Genomic DNA, 21,335 nt, shown 5'->3' on the forward strand with positions numbered 1-21,335 from the left:
AAAGTTCTTTACGAGCAGAAACTAGCCAAGGACTCAATAGAAGTGAAATTACCTCCAACGTGTCTATGCCTCCTCGCCATCCAAATGATATTTTACTCGAAGGCAAGGTAAGCGGTGCTTTTAAAAACTGACATGTTGCTAAACGGAAGTTTGCGACCTTTGTAATGTTTGTACAATAATTTATTACGTCAACGATCGCTTATATATATTCACATTACCGGTTTCGGAAAAAATTTACATCCTCAGATGTGCTTACCCCACTAAAAGCTTCACACATACAATCAAATATACTTAGAACTTTCAACGTGATACAGTCATTTAACATTTCACTGAATGTACGTATCGTCACATGAAAAAAGACTTGGCACGGAAAAGCAGAAAACGTAGTTGCATGTCAAGTGTGTTGTGAGAACGACGTGTTCTGCAATTTCCACCTATGCTAGAATTTTAATGTGTTTGATATACAACTCGAACAAGGAGCTATGAGTAAAAATGAAGATCACTCAGACCAATGATCTTTTCTTAATTTGTTGCAATTAACATCACAAAACTCATTACGCAAATTTGTGCAGGATGCGATTAGGTATTGGAAACACTGAGTTGTGACTTGAGATCATCACGGACAAAGCTAAATATATTGTGAGTCCTCATTTTCTTGGGCGAAAAAGGCATAAGTAGTGCTGAACGTTATGTCAGACGTGACAGCACATTCAAATTCTGCTACCGAGACTTCGAAGAAAGAGCACAACGTACAAGTGCATTTTCCTTCGTACGACTACAGTCGTAAATTTAAAACCCAGCAGACGGGTTGAAATGTCTGTTGTGTAGAAAGAAACTAGAGGACCATGACTTGGCCTAACAACATAGACGATTTAACTTTGAGTGCAAATATTTTTGTTTTATTTTGGAGGTAGCAGTAGCGTCCTCTCGTTGCTCAACAGCGGAAATTATGGTAATGATTGCTGCAATATCATAGTTGATCCAACTGGATCCATGACATACTTTCACCGAACCAATCATCACATTATTGGGCGCTGATATGGTCGGCGTTTAGCGCCCGTAAGCTCCAAATACACAAACACATTGTCGGATTCAAAAACATCAACTACTTTACTAGAATATTTATACAGCGGAATAATTAATTCTGTATGACATACAGCAACTGCTAACTTTGCCAGCCTCTGGTGTAAAAAAGCATTTTACGACGCTAACGGAACAAAACGATAGTTGAAACTTCCTGCAGGTTTAAACTGTGTGCCGGACCGAGACTCGAACTCGGAACCTTTGCCTTATGCGGGCACGTGCTCTACTATCCTTTTTTTTAATATCTCATTTTGTTCTATACAGTCCGTTGAATTTGTTCCTGGCGGACGTCCGATAACACCCGTTCAGGTTGCTCGTTGATCCGTTCACTCGGTTTTTTATTACAGAGGATAGCTGAACCCTCTGACCGAACACGCTGAGCTACCGTGCCGGCGATGAAGGATGATGATGAAGATGACACAGAAACACCCAGTCATGGCGGGGCAGGTGAAACGCCAGCTGAGTTACCCAATCACGACTCACGAACCGTCCTCACAGCTTTACTTCTGCCAGTATCTAGTCTCCTACCTTCCAAACTTCACAGAATCTCTTATGCGAACCTTGCAGAACTAGCACTCCTGGAAGAAAGGATATTGCGGAGACATGGCTTAGCCAAACAATCTGGAAACATACCACAGGCTGTGGCTAAGCCATGTCTCCGCAATATCCTTCGTTCCAGGGGTGCTAGTTATGCAGGGATGGTAGAAGCGCTTCTGTGAAGATTGGAAGGTAGGAAACGAGATACTGGCAGAAGTAAAGCTCTGAGGACGGGGCCTCAGTCGTCCCTGGGTAGCTCAGATGGGCCGGAACGGTAGCTCAGCGCGTTCGGTCAGAGGGTTTAGCGACCCTCTGTAATAAAATAACTGAGTGAACGGATAAACGAACAACCTGAATAGGTGTCATCGGACGTCCGCCACAGACAAATTCAACGAACAATGTAGAACAAAATGAGATCATTAAAAAAGAGATGGTAGAACACTTGCCCGCGAAAGGCAAAGGTCCCCGAGTTCGAGTCTCGGTCCGGAACACAGTTTTAATGATGCCAGGAAGTTTCATATCAGCGTACACTCAGCTATAGAGTGAAAATCTCATTCTGAAAACGATAGATGTTTTGCGTCAGGGAGGTAATGAAGAAATCCCAGCTACCGATTTCCTTCGAAGGTCGCAGCTTGAGTCAAAAAAGTGAGGAGCATAGAATGAGAGCAGTCTTCCAGAAACAGGGCAATATCTTACGCTTAGAGTATACCCTCCACTACACTGATGTTGCAGGATCAGAACCACCATCGCATACCTCATGGTCAGTCACGGCTGCTTCGAAAACGACCTGTTCCATATCAGTTGTGCACCACACACAATGTGTGCACATGCTTCGTGAGAAAGACATGAATCATATGTTTTTCAGTTGTATTAATCAATTTGATTCCACGAATACTCTATTGCAAGACCTTCTAAAACAGAACTGTCCCCTGCCAATTTTCATAACTTCGTTGTTATTGGAGAAAAAATTAACAGCACGAGACAGCTGTGGCAAAATCATACACATCCTCATTTACCCAACACTCGCTCAGATACACCAAGGACCGCAGGATACGTGAAGAGGAAATATCCCTTGCTTGGCTAAAAATCACAGAAATCCAGGCTTAGTTCTTTCGGTCAATGCAACGTTTACCATCATGTCCTAGTTCCCATCGAATTCAGCTCTTGGAAGTCTATTGTTGTCATAGACTGATCCCAGAATACCAAAGGGATAGAGTAGCATTTAACGCATGGACGCAGTTATTTGTTGGATATATTACAATCTCTGTCTCCCTCTACACTGTGTGTCCTCTGCGTATCCCTCTATTGCCATGGACGCTATTCTACGATATCGTAAAACATATCCTGTCACAGTGTTCCTTCTTGTACTGTGTTTATAACATATTTCTATCCTCGTCTGTTCTGTAGAGGTATCCTCACTTTTTATCTATGTACACCTAATTTTCAATATACGCCTGTAGCACCACATCTGTGACGATTCGCTTCTCTTTTCTGGTTTTCCACAGTCAGTGGACGGCTTCTATGCAATGCTGTACTCCAGACGTACATTCCCAGTAACTTCTTCCTCAAGTTAAGGTATATGCTTGTTACTAGCAGACTTCTTTTAGCGACGAATTCCCTCTTTACCTGCACTAGTCTGCTGCATACTACAAGTTGCTCACTCTTATAAACGTACCCCGCTATAAATACAACTGCAGATATTGTTCTGGCACAATGTTATGATTAGCGCCATATAAGTGCGGTGGACCGCGTCAATCGTGCAAGATAGCAGTAAGTCGTCAATGCATGTGTGTTTGAAGTGCGTATGTAGCTAAGCAAATAGCATAGTGTGTAGATTGATAACGCTGATTGAGAATCTATGAAAATACGTATGTGTTCAGTAGAGCTGAAGTCTAACAAGGGAGGCGATTAAATTAGCCGTAATTGTTAAAAATACGGCAATCCGTTGACAAAACGTCATACAAGAGTTGAAACGATTACCATTAGTATTGATAATGTATGCATATTCCGTGCTACCTTGTTTAAAAAAATGCGGTTCTCAGGATTACACAGATCAGTACCTCAGTATCTGATACAGAACTACACAGCAGCTCTAAACTCTGTCACTCCCACGGTGCGTGAGCAGGACAAATGATATCTGGGAAGTCGTCCTTTGCTGACACCACCATTGACCTCATCGAACCTAACGCGTAATTCTTCTGGCTAGGAGGCTAGGCAACCCATTATGCCGCCCCAATGACTATAATTTACTATGAGCTGCCCCGGCGTTGCTGTATGTACTGATCTACAAAGCGGCCAGCGCTGAGACGTTCCTGCATTTTAATGACAAGCTAGCATTCAAGGGCCTATCGTTTACTGGTCTGTCATCCACACCACGCGATTCTTTAAGGTGAAAGCACTTGTCATTATACAAGTTCCAGCTTTTTGCGATAATTTTGCAGACTCCGTTGTCTGCTTACTGTGCGATCCGATGACTACCTGGCCTCTCAGTCTTATTATCAATTGTACCTTATCACATGCCCTCTACGTGACAAAAGATGCCATTCCGACAGCAGAGCGTGATATATATATTAAGAAACAAAAAAAAATGCGGACAAATACGAGTAGTAGAACTCGCGCTCTGAGGGTCCCTTACAAAGTTAATTGCATATATAGATAGCTAAGGTGGTTTCCATTTACCATTAACATTAATGTCAGCAGTGGGCTCAACATGATCCACATTAGTTCTTCTACAGGTTTTGATGAATAATTTTGCGAATTTAAAAACACCTTTCTTTCGATTGCATTAACTCAGAAGCTTAAATTTTTTACTCTAGTGTCTTTGCAATATTTTTTTACGAATTATTAACTCGAATCCCATATCTCTAGAAATGTGCTAATCAGTTTAAAAAGTAATAAGATGTTTCGGGGATGGAAGCATTCTTAGTTGACTTAACTAAACTACAAACACTTTCAGAATTATTATAATCGATTCACGTGATCGTCTTTGTCACCAAAGATGTGTGTGACTATTGTGAAAGGATAGCTTCTCCATTTACATGACTTAACTTTCGATAAAGGACAAACGCCATTGCTCACGAATGAACATTCACTGCTTGGAAACATCATAACACAGAAGACGGTATACAGCGTTAAAAGTGGCTAATGGAACATTAATAAAGTAAAAAGAACAAAAAGCTCCTAATAACCGATTACAGGATTGGTGCTCAGCCTGTGGAACACAGAACATATTTTAATTTGTAATAGTGTTAAGAAGCGATAGGAAACGGGATATATACATAAAACCAGTATTAGTCGGATTGAAGTCTTCTTGGAAGGGTTTGTGGAAAGTGCATACAACGCTCTACTGTGACGAATTTTATAGCAGTGATCCACTGATAGGAGTCATTATCAGGTAGATATGACTGTAGACGTCGAACGAATTCCGGGACGTTCTCCTACGATCCTAACATATCGGTATAACGCCTTCGAAAACGTCGCAGGCACCTTGGGGAAATAACATGTGGATCTTTGGAAGAAAACCAAATCATGTTGTTTCTTGGTAAGAAAAACGCCTCCTATTCTGCAGGACGGCGATCAAATCCCCTCACAGCCAACTAGATTTAGGTTTGCCATGATTTCATTAAACAGCTTTAGGCGAATGCTGTGATGGTGTCTTTGAAATAGTACGGCCGATTACCAACTGCTGCCTCTTCCAGTAAACTGAACGTTAAACAGCAATATTCCTTCTTTCCTTTAGAAGAAAAGATACGTTATCTCGTGAAACCACGTTGGATAAATTTTCAGAACCTGTGTTCGAAGAAGGCTGTGAGACAGTTCTGTCGCCGTCATCATATATGTCACGTCGAGATGATAAAAATAAGGTGAAAGAGATTAAGGCGCGTTGAGAGGCTGTAGGTATTTCTCCCTCTCCCAATACGCGAGTGAAATAGGCCAAAAAATGGCTAATATTGGCACCAAGTACCCTCCGCCATGCACTTTACAGCGGTTTGCGTAATGTATAAGCAGATATAGATACTGCTACAGAACTTGAGCATGCACTTACGCGGAAACGTATTGCTAATCTTATAATAATCGACAGAAGCTATATGACGAAACAACAATGACATCGTCGCTTTCCTAGGAAACGACAGCTCAACAAAGCTGCAGAGGGTATATAAAGAAACACGCTGCGACCACATTCACTACAGTTCAGCAGAGGGGAGGTCAGTGTGGTCGCTTCCCCGTATCGTCGCCTCCCCGTCTCGCCGCCTCCCCGTCTCGTCGCCTCCACGTATCGCCGCCCCCTCGTATCGCCATCTCCACGTATCGCCGCCTCCACGTATCGCCGCTTCCACGTATCGCCGCCTCCACGTCTCGCCGCCTCCCCTACTCGCCGCCTGCCCGTCTCGCCGCCTCACCATTTCGCCGCCTACACGTATCGCCGCCTCCACGTATCGCCGCCTCAACGTATCGCCACCTCCACGTATCGCCGCATCACCGTCTCGCCGCCTCCCCGTCTCGCCGCCTCCCCGTCTCGCCGCCTCCACGTATCGCCGCCTCAACGTCTCGCCGCCTCCACGTCTCGCTGCCTCCCCGTCTCGCCGCCTCCAAGTATCGTCGCTTCTCCGTATCGTCGCTTCCACGTCTCGCCGCCTCCACGTCTCGCCGCCTCCACGTCTCGCCACCTCCACGTCTCGCCACCTCCCCGTTCGCCGCCGCCTCCACGTACCGCCGCCTCCACGTACCGCCGCCTCCACGTACCGCCGCCTCCACGTACCGCCGCCTCCACGTACCGCCGCCTCCACGTACCGTCGCCTCCACGTACCGTCGCCTCCCCGTACCGTCGCCTCCACGTACCGCCGCCTCCACGTACCGCCGCCTCCACGTACCGCCGCCTCCACGTACCGTCGCCTCCCCGTACCGTCGCCTCCCCGTACCGTCGCCTCCCCGTACCGTCGCCTCCCCGTACCGTCGCCTCCCCGTACCGTCGCCTCCCCGTACCGTCGCCTCCCCGTACCGTCGCCTCCCCGTACCGTCGCCTCCCCGTACCGTCGCCTCCCCGTACCGTCGCCTCCACGTCTCCCCGCCTCCACGTCTCGCCGCCTCCCCGTATCGTCGCTTCTCCATCTCGTCGCATCATGTCCCCTGCAGTGCACCGAGCTACAGCGTCCTCAGTTCCGATCAAGGTTTTTGGGAGGTTTTCCTTGATTGTAAGGCGAATGCCGGAACTGTTTACCTCCTACCATCGATACAGAGATGTAATTCATGTAAATAATAAATTGAGAAATAAATGCTATAAGCGTACTTTGCCTTGTCTTTAATGAATTTTTATGTAACAGAACTGAATAATAAATGACAGTGTATATCTGACTTTTGCTCTGAAGCAGAAAGTTTAATGAACTGAATAATAAATGACAGTGTATAGCTGACTTTTGCTCTGAAGCAGAAAGTTTAATCTGTTCACATTGGTATATGACTAGTGAAATCTATGAACCTAATGGTTTTCAATGAGTAGGGGAAAAGATAGAAATATAACACAGAAACGAAGAGAGAACAAACATTTGCTCACAGAGCACAGAAAATGTAGTCCTATGTGTTTTCTTTTACATGTAAGTGATATAGAACTGATTTTTAACTTAGATGCATGCAAACATTGTGTAACCACGTGAAATATACAACTCTTGTTGTATCCCTATCGTTTCACTGTGAAGTATTCCACGTACACCTCAGTTATTAAGTGGACACATCACAGTACACATTCTCAGTTATTCAGCTGTTTAGCATTCGTTAGCCGCAAGTAATAACTCTGGATTAAGAAATCTGCGGCAGGCTGGCTGATAGCGTTAACGATTTATTGCACCTGAAAGGTATATGCGTTGCTTGTAGCGTTCACTGTGGTTCTTCATATTTACCAAAAGGCTGTTAAAATTATCGTCTAAGCACAATAATCTATGCTGGAACGGTAAGTAGAAAATACCACCAAGATCTAACATCGCGGTTAACTGATTAATCGTAGTGATTTGTTAAGCAACGTTTGATCCATTTCAATATATTGTCGATGAAAGTCTATGCAACTTGTATTCAAATGTAGCATATTTTTAACGGTAGCAGTAAGAGGAGTCGAAAAATATTCTTCAATGTTGCCTCGTTTTAGCTTTTCTCTACCTTTGCTGAAGATCACGAGATATAACGAGGTATAGGAAGATGTGAAGGATGTTTATTGAGCAGATACTGTGTGCAGTGCGAAGGATATTTACTGAGCAGATATTATTTGCAGTGCGAAGATGGTAAACGAATGTTATACTGTAATTGTAAACTGGTATTGTAGTAGTCCATGTTTCGATTAAGTAAGTTATCAACATTTCAGTCTGCTATTATGAAGCATTCAGAATGTTGTCTCCCAGTAATAGGGTATAACGTAGTTTTTCATTCAGCCCTCATTAACTAAATTGTGCTTTTACTCCCATAGTTAGCAGGCTTTCCCACTATAGTAGGCCTCATTTTAAGTTGAATCGCAGTACAACTCTGAAAATCCTGGCTGTCAAAACGTTCGTGCCTGCTGACAAAATTCTCCAATACTCTATGTACCAAAGAAATTGAGACGAATCCACTGCACGTTGCAGAATTCGTAATGCAGAGGTAGCATTTTTAAGATTCTGATAATGCGTAAACAAATGAGTGCAAATATTTTGTCGTTATCATCAAATATAGCTTAATTTGCAAGGACCTTAGAACATCCGCATTTGTTAATTGAGCTTTTGATTTGTTGTATCATGTTCATTGGGTCAGGAAACTAAAATATTTTGTATTCGTAAAAACAACTTGAAGCTATGTTCAGGAGTTAACTTATAAAATGCGTCAACTGTGTTTGGAATACGTTATTTTATTATCTAATTAACATTTCGTCTCACAGCTTCATGGGTGACAAAGGATCACCATTGCGGCATCAACCTTTAATATTGTAGTGATTAAGCCGTTCCACTGAACTATGCCAATCAGTATCGGATCTATTACAATATTTGCTTCCTCATAGAGAGATTCAGTGACAGTGATACTCTGCAAGCAAAGGTATAGTACATGGTGGAGATCACCTTAAACACATTTTAGCCCGCGGATAGAGTGAGGGAAAAATTACGGTAAACCTGCAAATCTGCCCTGTTCTCCCTTTTTTTTTCTCATGATCCCTGAGCGATACATATGCAGAAGACAGTAGAGTTACTTCCTAAGAATTCTCGAAAACAGGTTCTCTAGACATATTCAGTGGAGTTTTAAAACAACAATGTCTCCTTGGCGCCAACAATCACCATTCAGTTTCACAAAATAGGCCCCATCTCCGTGTGACCTACAACGCCCATTTACGATAGAGCTTTGAATTGCTTCAATTTTCTCAGTTAGAAAGCTTTATGAGGTCTTCACGCACTGATGTACAACTGTAGAGAAACTTGCATTAAGGGGACACGCCCCTGAACGGGCTCCATTTTTAACATTATCTTCACCCTCACATTGTAACTGATCTATAAACGAGAGATAGCTCAAAATTCTGACACACAGTTAGGGTCATTAGTCAAAGCATTTACCAAAAATTCATTGAGATATTTACTATATTTTGGTACTGAGAACAATATTTATAATAGAAAAAAAGCAACACTATTTCACTGCGGTACCATTTTCTTTGGTACCACTGACTGCACAGCTTGGAAAAAGAGTCAGAGTACAGACAACATTCACATAAATGTTTTATGACTCAAATTTCCTTCCCTGATGCTGATCTGTGAAAAATACAAGTAATTTATTTCACTACAACAAAGATATTTAAAACATTACCTCAAATATCACCGACATCATCATCATGTTATAAATTTTTCAGGAAATAATAGGCACGGGAGGTAGAGGGGGTCATTCTAAATATCTTTACCAATTTTTGTGAGTTAAACTTAGGTCATTTAGAAGAAAAGCGTACCTGAATGCTGAAAATTCAAGTTTTCGGTAAATCGCAAAAGAAGATTTACAGATTTCTTAACTTACCACTATGCTCGTTTAGATCATTCCATCTGTATACTCCAGTTGTTCTCCTGTTTCCTTATCCTCCATACTCTTTCTCTTCATTCTTTTCTTTATCCTTGACTCCTAGGTAGCAGCTTCTGCAGCTGTCTCTATTTCGATTACCGGCCGCTTATCAATAGCAATTAGAGCTGATGTCATATTCCTTCCCGTCTGGATGTTCAATTTCTACGTAACATTGATCCTTGAAATTGAACCATCATTGAATGTCGTTATTGCACCAATCTTCAGCACTGTCAGCCCAACAAATACAGTTTTGGATATTCTCTCCCATATACAGCTGTTGAAGCTTTCATTTGCATTCTGAGAGAGACCATGCATACATTTCGTAAGTAGATTTTTATTTGCCAGATCCCTATATTAGACCTAACTAACTGCCTCCATTACAGAAAGTGGTATGGACTGCTTGTGGTTAGCATTGCTCAGCCAGTAATTACACCACGAATCTTCCCCTTTTGGACACATAGTATGCTGTGGGGTTTCCTCTGTTGACACTTAGTGAAACCATGTTGCCCAGACAACTCGTCTCATGTTCTCCAAATCTCCTACATATCTCCTTATTGCTAGTATATAATATTGAGTCAAAGAATCAGTTTCACTTTTGTAAGACGACATGGACCACCTATGTGTTTTCAGTCTGACAGTTTTTTTTCCACTGTAGTCTTTACATAATTTTCTCAGCCATGCTCCCATTCTTTTTTGTACATGCCCAACACATTCAAGCTTTTCTATCAGAGTGTCCCCATATGGTCTGTCATTAACGACAGTAGTGTGTCCTTTACAGTCTCCATCCCCTAGGTAGTCTACAGACCTCTCATCATGACTGACCTCTGATCTTCTAAAAATGTTTAGAAATCCTTTCGTTTCCATGTTTCCACATGGGTCGTCAATGTTCTTTACACAAACATAAGTGCCAATAAACTTACTTGAACAACCCTGACAGTGCTTTGTTCGACATTCATAATGTAGTATCTTACCAGTTTCAATTAATGTGGCAGTTACAACCCCATATGGAGCATATGGAGAAGTATGACCTCTTTTCTGCCAAGTTCCATCAAATGCTGCCACAATGTCGCTATTCTCAGACAAGGTTCCTACTTCTTTTCATACAATGTTCACTTACACCACTTAAAGAGTTATGTATTAATTTATTGTATCTGTCTAACCTCAGTGGAAGTAGAGGCAAATCCACCACTGTACGAAAACTCTGGGCAGCTCTCCTTCCCCTTCCAATACATCGCATTACATACTTAAGCTGAATATTTACACTGTAATGTCGATTATCAGTAACTGGCGATGTAATAGTACCACTGTGCATCTTTACACAAGTTACAGGCACTCACTAACCGACTTGAAATACCCTTCCTAGCTGAAATGTCCTTAGAAATACTGTCTCCACAATTTCAGTACTTACATTTCACAGCACTCTTCAGAAGTCTGAACAGCATATTTAGGTTCACAATAATATTTCGGTCGTTATTTCTGCTCACCATAGTACTAGGCTTGTTCATATTACATTCAGAATGCGAAAGTTAACGTGCCTCTAGAGACAGTTTGCGCAAGCGGCTTTTGAAGCAACTGATGTGTATTATTCGGTTGTGTTTGTAATTGGGTGCCGCGAAACTTTCGTTTGGAGCTAAATTTCTTTACTCTCGGCATTTGTAGCAAGTAAACACACACGCAGAAACAAAACAACACACAATAACAATACAACACACAACAACCACACGCGTATGAAAATCCGAAATCCTATATTCTCATATCTTTCTTTACATTCGAACCATAGTCTTCTAGACATGCCTGTACTTTGTTTTCGGGAGTCAGTGCCTTCTAAAATACACCTGTGTCAACGTCCGTAACTAACGATGGAAAACACGGAAGAACAAAGTAATGCATCTCGTATTCTGACGCACTTTAAACTGACTGATAGGCGTGGTGGCCCTGTGCAACATTACGTTCAATCTCAATTTTAGAACGAACGGAAAATGATAATGCCCGTAAACCACAAATGTTTGAAATCAGCAGCCGGCTGCGGTGACCGAGCGGTTCTAGGAACTTCAGTCCGGAACCGTTTGACTGCTACGGTCTCTAGTTCGAATCCCGCCTCAGGCATGGATGTGTGTCATGTCCTTAGGTTAGTTAGGTTGAAGTAGTTGTAGGTTCTAGGGGACTGATGACCTCGGATTTTCAGCCCCAGAGTGCTCAGAGCCATTTGAAATGAGAGAGAAATATTCTTTTCTGTAGACCAAGAAATTTTTTTCAAATTTTTGGTATTTTCTCGAACATGTCCCCTTAAACGCATTCGTGTGACTTTCGGACCATGTGAACAGCACTCCTGCGACAATTGCAAGTCTGCTATTTTCCCTTTCTGCTACTGATTTCACCAGTTCGTTTACACAGTCGTGAAGACTGTGGTATTGCATTTGGGAGACGGCAACCTCTGGTCATCAAGATTAACATTTTCCGTGTTTTTCCTTAGGCCCACTTCCTTCCCCGAAACGTGATTGTGTTCCGTCTGTAATTACCGCGGCGATGATAAGACATTCAATCCTGGACCCCTTCGTTACTTTTTTACACAATGGCTTGTGGTTAAATTGTGTAAGTATGGTTGTAGATGTTTCGAAAACATTTCATCTATCTCCCGCGAGTCAGTTTACGGTATGAGGAGGAGGGTACTTGGGTTATCCCTGTCTGATCATCCTTTCGTGTTCTATTCGTGAACAGCACACAAGAAGGATGAGTATCGGTAAATCCCCGCTTTGGCTGTAATTTCTTCGATTTTTTTGGTATGCCTATTTCCCGAGGCTTATGTGGAAGGAAGCAGTACGTAGCCAGACTCTTCCGGGATCGTCCTCTCCCGAATTTTACTAGTCAGCCTCTCAATGATGACCAACGCCTCTCTTTTACCGTCTGACAGTGAAAAGTTCGTTAAGAAACGCCGTAACATTCTTGGGTCAACTAAACGATCCCGTGACAAACGCGCAGTTCTTCTTTAGAACTTGTCTGTCTCTTTTATGAGCCAAGCCTGGTAACGGTCTAGACACGCGGTCGTCGAAAGCGGCCCGAATCAAGCATTCGTGCAGCCCGCTGTTCTCAGCCGTATTTTATGGCAACATGCTTCTAGCAACTAAGAGCACCATCCATAAACGTCAACAAACATTAAGACCTTCTTAAGACTGTATTTTTCTCGCTCAGTAACAAACAAAAAAGAAATAGAAACACTAAAATTTCAAAATGTGCTTAATTTAATTGACGTTCGTGAACTCGGCCGTGAGCTAAGTAAAGTCTGCCACTTACGTCAGGAGCAAATTGTTATGTGCCGAGGCCACTGCAGAGTTAAAAGAAGTGAGAGGGGAAAGATTTTATTGTTTTTCATCCAGTGCTGACAACTTACGAACGCCCGCAACGGTCAGCTGCTGCGGTATACACTGAAGAACCAAAGAAACTGGTACACCAGCCTAATACCGTGTAGGACCACCGCGGGCACGCAGAAGTGCCGGAAGATTACGTAGCATGGACTCGACTAATATTTGAGGTAGTGCTGGAGGGAATTGACACCAGGAATCCTGGAGGACTATCCACAAATCGGTAAGAGTACGAGGTGGTGCAGATCTCTTCTGAAGAGCACGTTGCAAGTCATCCCAGATATGCTCAATAATGTTCATGTATGGTGAGTCTGGTGGGCAGCGGAAGTTTTTAAACTCAGATGAGTGTTACTGGTACCACTCTGTGCACTTCTGGACGTGTGGGGTATCGCTTTATACAGCTGGAATTGCCCAAGTCCGTCGGAATGCACAATGGACATGAATGGATGCACGTGACCAGAAAGGAGGCTTACGTATGTGTCACCTGACAGAGACGTATCTAGACGTATCAGTGCTCCCATATCACTCCAACTGCACACGCCCCACACCATTACAGAGCCTCCACCAACTTCAACAGTCCCCTGATGATATGCATGGGTCCATAGATTCATGAGGTCGTCTCCATACCCGTAACAAAATAGGAATGAGGGTAACCTACTACAAACAGCATAGTGAACACATTTTTGTGGCCAAGATAGGTATGAAGCCCACCCCTACCGCAGTAGTACAAGCTTATTTGCCAACTAGCTCCGCAGATGACGAAGAGGTTGATGAAATGTATGATGAGATAAAAGAAATTACTCAGATAGTGAAGGGAGACGAAAATTTAATAGTCACGGGTGACTGGAATTCTATAGTAGAAAAAAGAAGAGAAGGAAATGTAGTAGGTGAATATGGAATGGGGTATGGAATGAAAGAGGAAGCCGCCTGGTAGAATTTTGCACACAGCATAACTTAATCATTGCTAACACTTGATTCAAGATTCATAAAAGAAAGGTGTATACATTGAAGAAGCTTTGAGATACTGACAGGTATCCGATAGAATATATAATGGTAAGCAGAGATTTAGGAAACACGATTTAAATTGCAAGACATTTACAGGGGCAGATGTGGACTCTGACCACAATCTATTGGTTATGAACTGTAGAGTAAAACTAAAGGAACTACAAAAAGGTGGAAATTTAAAGAGATGGGACCTGCATAATCTGACAGAACCAGAGGTGGTAGAGACTTTCAGGGAGAGCATTAGGTAACGATTGACAAGAATGGGGGAAAGAAATGCAGTAGAAGAAGAAGGGTAGCTCTGAAAGATGAAAAGTGAAGGCAGCAGAGGATCAAATAGGTAAAAAGACGAGAGCTAATAGGAATCCATGGGTAACAGAAGAGATACTGCATTCAATTGATGAAAGGAGAAAATAAAAAAAAATGTAGTAAATGAAGCAGGCAGAAAGGAATACAACCGTCTCAATAATGAGATCGACAGGAAGTGCAAAATGGCTAATTAGGGATGGCTAGAGGACAAATGTAAGGATGTACAGGTGTATATCACTGGGGGTAAGATAGATACTGCCTACAGGAAACTTAAAGATACCTTTGGAGAAAAGAGAACCAGTGGCATGAATATCAAGAGCTGTGATAGAAACCCATTTCGAAACAATGAAGGGAAAGCAGAAAGGTGGAAGGAGTATACAGAAGGTCTACACAAGGGCGATGTCATTGATGACAATATTATGGAAATGTACGAGGATGTAGATTAAGATTGAATGGGAGATATGATACTGCGTGAAGTGTTTGACAGAGCAATGAAAAACCTAAGTCGAAACAAGGCCCCGGGAGTAGACAACATTCCGTTAGAACTACTAGTAGCCTTGATACAGCCAGCCCTGACAAAGCAGGGGTTCACAAATGTGAAAATTGCTGACGTATCAGTTGAATAAACCACAGCTGCAAACTACTAACACGAATTCTTTACGGACGAATGGAAAAACTGCTGGAAGCTGTCCTCAGGGGAAGATCATTTTGGATTCCGTAGAAATATTGGAACACGTTAGGCAATACTGATGCCACGACTTATCTTAGAAAATAGATTAAGGAAAAGCAAACCCACATTTCTAGCATTTGTAGACTTAGGGAAAGCATTTCACAAGGTTGACTGAAATACTCTCTTTCTAATTGTGAAGGTAAAAGGGGTCAAACACAGGGAGCGAAAGGCTATTTACAATTTGTTCAAGAACCAGATGGCAGTTATAAGAATCGAGGGGGATGAAAGGGAAGCAGAGGTTGGGAAGGGAGAGAGACAGGGTTGTAGCCTCTCCGCGATGTTATTCAATCTGTATGTTGAGCAAGCAGTAAAGGAAACAGAAGAAAAAATTGGAGTAGGGATTACAATCTATGGAGAAGAAATTAAAACTTTGAGGTTCGCCGATGACATTGTAATTCTGTCAGAGACAGCAAACGACCTGTAAGAGCAGCTGAACGGAATGGACAGTGTCCTGAAAGGAGGATATAAGATGAACATCAACAAAAGGAAAAGGAGGATAATGGAATGTAGTCGTATTAAATCGGGTGATGCTGAGGGTATTAGATTAGAAAATGAGACGCTTAAAGTAGTAAATGAGCTTTCCTATTTGGGGAGCAAAATAACTGATAATGGTCGAAGTAGAGAGGATATAAAATGTAGACTGGCAATGGCAAGGAAACCTTTTCTGAAGAAGAGAAATTTGTTAACATCGAGTCTAGATTTAGGTTTGAGGAAGTCTTTTCTGAATGTATTTTTATGGAGTGTAGCCATGTATGGAAGTGAAACGTGGACAGTACATAGTTTAGACAGGATGAGAAGAGAAGCTTTCGAAATGTGGTACTACAGAATGATACTGAAAATTAGATGGGTAGATCACATAACTAATGAGGAGGTATTGAATTAATTAGGGAGAAGAAATATTTGTAACATAACTTGACAAGAAGAAGGCATCGGTTAGTAGGACATATTCTGAGGCATCAAGGGATCACAAATTTAGTACTGAAGGGCAGTGCAGAGGGTAAAAATAGTAGAGGGACACAAAGAGATGAATACACTAAACAGATTCTGAAGGATGTAGGTTGCAGTAGGTACTGGAAGATGAAGAAGCTTGCAGAGGATAGAGTAGCACGAAGATCTGCAGCAAACCAGTCTCTGGACTGAAGACCACAACAACATTTAACCCTTTTCCCTTAAATGTCACAAAATGCATATACTAAATTTATAGATTTATTTATTCCTATTCAAGAATTCATCTGTGATGTAGAAGGAGTTTTCAAAGAGATATGATTTCAATTTATTGTTGAAGATATTACTGCTCTCTGTCAGACATATTATTTCATCTGGTAATTTGTCGAAAATTTTTATAGCACCATGTTTTACCCCTTTCTGTGCCAAAGATAGGTTGAGTAAAGGATAGTGTAAGTCTCTCTTTTTTCTGATATTATAATCATGAATGTCACTGTTGTTTTTAAAGTGGCCCATGTTGTTGAGAACAAATTTCATTAGTGAGTAAATGTACTGTGAGGCTGTTGTAAGGATTCACAATCTTTTAAAAAGATGCCTACAAGATGTGCTACTATGAACCCTAACCATTTTCTTTTGAGCAGTGTATACTTTTTGTCTAAATGTTGAGTTACCCGAAAATATTATTCTGTATGACATCAGAGAGTGAAAGTATGCAAAGTATATTACCTCACCGATTTCTATATCCTCAAAATTGGCAATTATTCTTATTCCAAAAGTTGCTTAACCTAGTCGCCTTAGAAGATCCAAAATATAAATTTTCCAATTAAGATTCTTACCACGTGTACACCCAGAAATTTAGTATGCTCTACCCTGTCTACTGACTTCTGTTGATGTGTTATGTTTATTGAAGGAACTGCAGTTTTTGCAGCAGAAAATGGGATGTACTGCGTTTTTTTCAAAGTTTAGAGCAAGCCCATTTGCAGAAAACCAATTAATGACTTTTCCAAACAACTTATTTGTATCATTTTCAATTGGAGTTTCTTTCACCAGATTAATAACGATGCTTGTATGATCAGCAAACAGTGTCATTTCTGCTTCCCGTTTAAGATAGGAAGGGATGTAGTTCACATATATCAAAAACAGAAGGGGACCCAAGGTTGAACTCTGTGGAACACCTAATGTTATTTCACACCAGTTAGATGAAGTGGCAAACTTATTTAAATCGCTTGACCCATATAAGGAACCTTTTTGCTTCCTGTTCTGTAGGTAAGACATAAACCACTCATATGCTATTCCATTTATACCATAGAACTGTAATTTCTGTAACATCATGTAATTGTTTGCCCGATTAAATGCTTTGGACAAGTCACAGAAAATTCCTATTGGTGAAATTTTACTATTTGAAGACTCCATTATGTGGACAGTGAAATTGTATATTGCTGTCTCAGTGGAACAGCATTTTTGAAATCCGTACTGTGGTTTACCCAAGTATCGCATTACCGCTGAGATGGCTAACCACTCATGAGTATATTACTTTCTCTAAGATCTTTGAAAACGCTGTAATCAAGGCTAGTGGCCGATAATTACTGAAATCAGTGGTGTCCCTCTTTTTATAGATCGGCGTGGCAATGGCATACTTTAACCTGTGTGGGTAAATGCCTTGAGTTAATGATGCATTAGATATGTGATTCAAAACATCAGCTGTAATTGCTCCAAATTGTTTTAATATCTTATTAGAGATGTCATCTACTCCAACAGAACATTTATTTTTCAAAGAATTAGTAATTTTACTTATTTCACAAGAGCTTGTTAGGTGAAACTTAATTTGACTAAATTTTTCAAAACAGACTCTTCCATGTACTGCCTGGCTTTTTATTTTGAACTGTTCTCACCAATTTTTTCTCCTACACTTAAGAAATGGTTGTTAAATACATTAGCTACTTGTGGACTGTTGGTTTACGATAGTCTCGTTCTCCTTAATAGTAATACTACCTACCCCAGTGGTTACTATTCCTGTCTGTCTTCTAACGACATTCCGTATTGATTTGATTTTATTGCCAGAGTTGTTAATTTCTTCTCTAACATACATATTTCTTTATTTCCTTACAACTTTTCTCGGTATGTTACAATCATTTTTATAGTGTAAAAGTACTTCTGCATCTTTACTAGTTCTTGCTGTCTCATAAAGTTTTCTTTCGCTTTCAGAAGAAACTTTAATACCTGTAGGAATCCAAGGTTACTTTTAAAAGTGTGTGGAGTTTCATTTAGTAATTTTCTTTGGGAAACAATGTTCAAAGATGGATATAAATTTATCAAGAAATATGTTGCATTTATCGTTAGCATTTGGATCATTATATACATCTCCCCAATTAACAATTATTAAGCTTTCTTTGACGTGCTCGATGGATACCAGGTTGAGCGACGTTACAATTTTACTTAATGGTTTCCAAACTGTAAACCCTGTTAGGTTTTGTAAGTTAAACATTTGTGCATCATGGTCTGACAATCCATTTACAACAGGGAAAGCATGTGTTTGTTTTACATCCTCTTTCTGTACAAATACATTACCTATTAGCGTGCTATTGTTTTGAGCAATAAGTGTAGCGAAATAGATCACTTATTCTAAGTTATATGTTGTTAATAACACTTCTATTTCACTTCTCCTCTCAGAGTTATTTAGAAAGTTTACATTGAAATCACCACAGCTTAATATCTTCTTCTTTTTGTCTTACGGAGAGCATAATAGGGAGTCAAAGGTTTTTATGAATATCTCCCAGTCTCCTAATGGGGACCTGTACACTGTTACTAATGTCAAACTACATTATATAGCTGAAGTTCACATGCACAAACCTCAAAGTGCTGATCAACACAAAATTTGCTCACCTCTACAGTTTTGCATTTACACCATTATTTTATGAAAATGGCAACTCCTTCTTTATCCATCCTAGATCTACAAGTGTAAGATGCTAAATTAGACCCACTTATATTTACACAATCCACGCCCATAGGTACATGCTGTTCAGACATACAGATTATATCAATCTCATTCTTATTTTCGAGATCATCTAATCACACTAATAGCTGACCTACTTTATTTTTAATCCCCTGATATTTTGATGAAGTAAGTTGATACTGCTCTTGGCTTTACCCTTATTTACTGTACATAAAGTTTCTTTTATTCTATTTATCTTGATTGTCATCTGTCTGGACTTTGGCATTAACCTAAAAAATCTGTATGCCTGGACCCATTAACCACAGGGATCACCCCTTGTGTGACTGTGGACCCCCTTACAGTTTCCACTAGTAGAGAAGCTAACTCATTTTTCCCCATCCTACTCAGGTGCAGGCCATGTGTAGTGTACCCCCACCCTGCTACGGTCGCAGGTTCAAATCCTGCCTCGGGCATGGATGTGTGTGATGTCCTTAGGTTAGTTAGGTTTAAGTAGTTCTAAGTTCTAGGGGACTAATGACCACAGCAGTTGAGTCCCATAGTGCTCAGAGCCATTTGAACCATTTTTGTACCCCCACCTACCAACATCATTTACTGGAACAACACTTACGTGAGAGTTTGCCGGTGTCTGGAGCATCCTGTTCAGCTCAGTGCTAACATGCCTTACAGCAGTATTTACCCAGGGCTGATCACGGCGCTGAAAGACCTCCACAAATCCCACATTCTTGTGCTCAGTTTCTGCTCCTATTTTATCCAGGTCACTCCTAATACTGTATCTTGGATTCATGGCCAGGCTGTTTCCTGCTCCCCCAACTACAATTATCTGATCTTCCTTCCCAAAGTCCCTGCATAGCTGACGTAACTTTTCTGTCACCTTGCTAAGACTAGCACTTGGTTTCACAAAACTTGTGACCTGGTACACTGCACCTAATTTTTCCTCCCTTAACCTACATAATTCCAAGTTCACGTTTTCTAATTCAGCCTTAAGGGCACAAATTTTAGCCCCCAGTTCAGCGATTTTTCTGTCCTTTCTACATAACCTAAACTGCAATGGAATGGCTGAATATTATTTACAAGTTCATCGGGCCCTCCATCGGTAATGCTGGAATTCAATATGCAACTGACCCACCCTTACACTTGATGACAGATTCCAGTCTTGCAGGTATACGGTCAGTTAGGTTCTGGAAGGTTTCTAGGGGAATGGCAGCCCATTCTTTACTGTGTGTTGCACTGAGGAGAGGTTTCGATGTCGATCGGTGAGGCCTGACAAGAAATCGGCGTTCCAAAAGACCCCAAAGGTGTTCAATAGGATTCAAGACAGGACTCTGTGCAGGCCAGTCCATTACAGGGATGTTATTGTCGTCTAATTACTCCTCCACAAGCCGTGAAGTATGAACAGAAGCTCGATCGTGTTGAAAGATGTAATCGCCATCGCCTAATTTCTCCTCGGCAGTGGGAAGCAAGAAGGTGCTTAAAACATCAATGCAGTACTGTGATACTGCGACGCAAAACAACTAGTGGTGCAAGCCCCCTCCATGGAAAACACGACCACACCATAACACCATCGCCTCCTAATTTTACTGTTGGCACTACACACGCTCGCAGATGACGTTGACCAAGCATTCGCCATACCCACATTCTGCCATCGGATCGCCATATTGTGTACCGTGATTCGTCACTCCACTCACCGTTTTCCACTGTTTAATCGCCCACTGTTTACCCTCCTCACACCAAGCATGGCGTCGTTTGGTCTGATGTCGGCGTGATGTGTGGCATATGAACAGCCGCTCGACCATGAAATCCAAATTTTCTCACCTCCCGCCTAACTGTCATAGTACTTGCAGTGGATCCTGATGCAGTTTGGAATTCCTGTGTGATGGTCTGAATAGATGCCAGCCTATTACATATTACGACCCTTTCAACTGTCGGCGGTCTCTGTCAGTCAACAGACGAAGTCGACCTGTACGCTTTTGTGCTGTATGAATCCCTTCACGTTTTCGCTTCACTATCACACGGGAAACAGTGGACCTATGGATGTTTAGGAGTGTGGAATATCTTTGGTACAGACGTATGACACGAGTTACACCCAATCACTCGATCACCTTCGAAGTCTGTGAGTTCCGTGGAGCGCTCTATTCTGCTCTCTCACGAAGACTGACGACACTGAGGTCGCTGACATGAAGTATCTGGCAATAGGTGGCAGCACAACGCACCTAATATGAAAAACTTTTGTGTTTGGGACTGTCCGGATGCTTTTGATCACATAGTGTAAGGGTACACGTATGGGTCTTTGGCTCCGAAATCGGTGATGTTTCTTTGAATGGTTCGCACGCTGACACTTCTTGATCGCGCAGCACTGAAATCTGCAGCA

At 41.6% G+C, this 21,335-nt stretch overlaps 1 protein-coding gene across 1 annotated transcript in view; it reads left to right on the top strand.

Annotated features, from left to right (window-relative positions):
• LOC126336015 (uncharacterized) overlaps nucleotides 1–21,335 on the top strand; it is a 54,744-nt gene that overhangs the window by 22,978 nt on the left and 10,431 nt on the right. Inside the window, exon 3 of the mRNA XM_049999493.1 lies at nucleotides 5,811–6,788. Within this exon, the coding sequence (XP_049855450.1) occupies nucleotides 5,811–6,788 (978 nt within the window). The remainder of the gene's footprint in view (nucleotides 1–5,810; nucleotides 6,789–21,335) is intronic.

The sequence above is a fragment of the Schistocerca gregaria genome, chromosome 2, assembly GCF_023897955.1.
Source record: "Schistocerca gregaria isolate iqSchGreg1 chromosome 2, iqSchGreg1.2, whole genome shotgun sequence".
Taxonomy (NCBI): domain Eukaryota; kingdom Metazoa; phylum Arthropoda; class Insecta; order Orthoptera; family Acrididae; genus Schistocerca; species Schistocerca gregaria.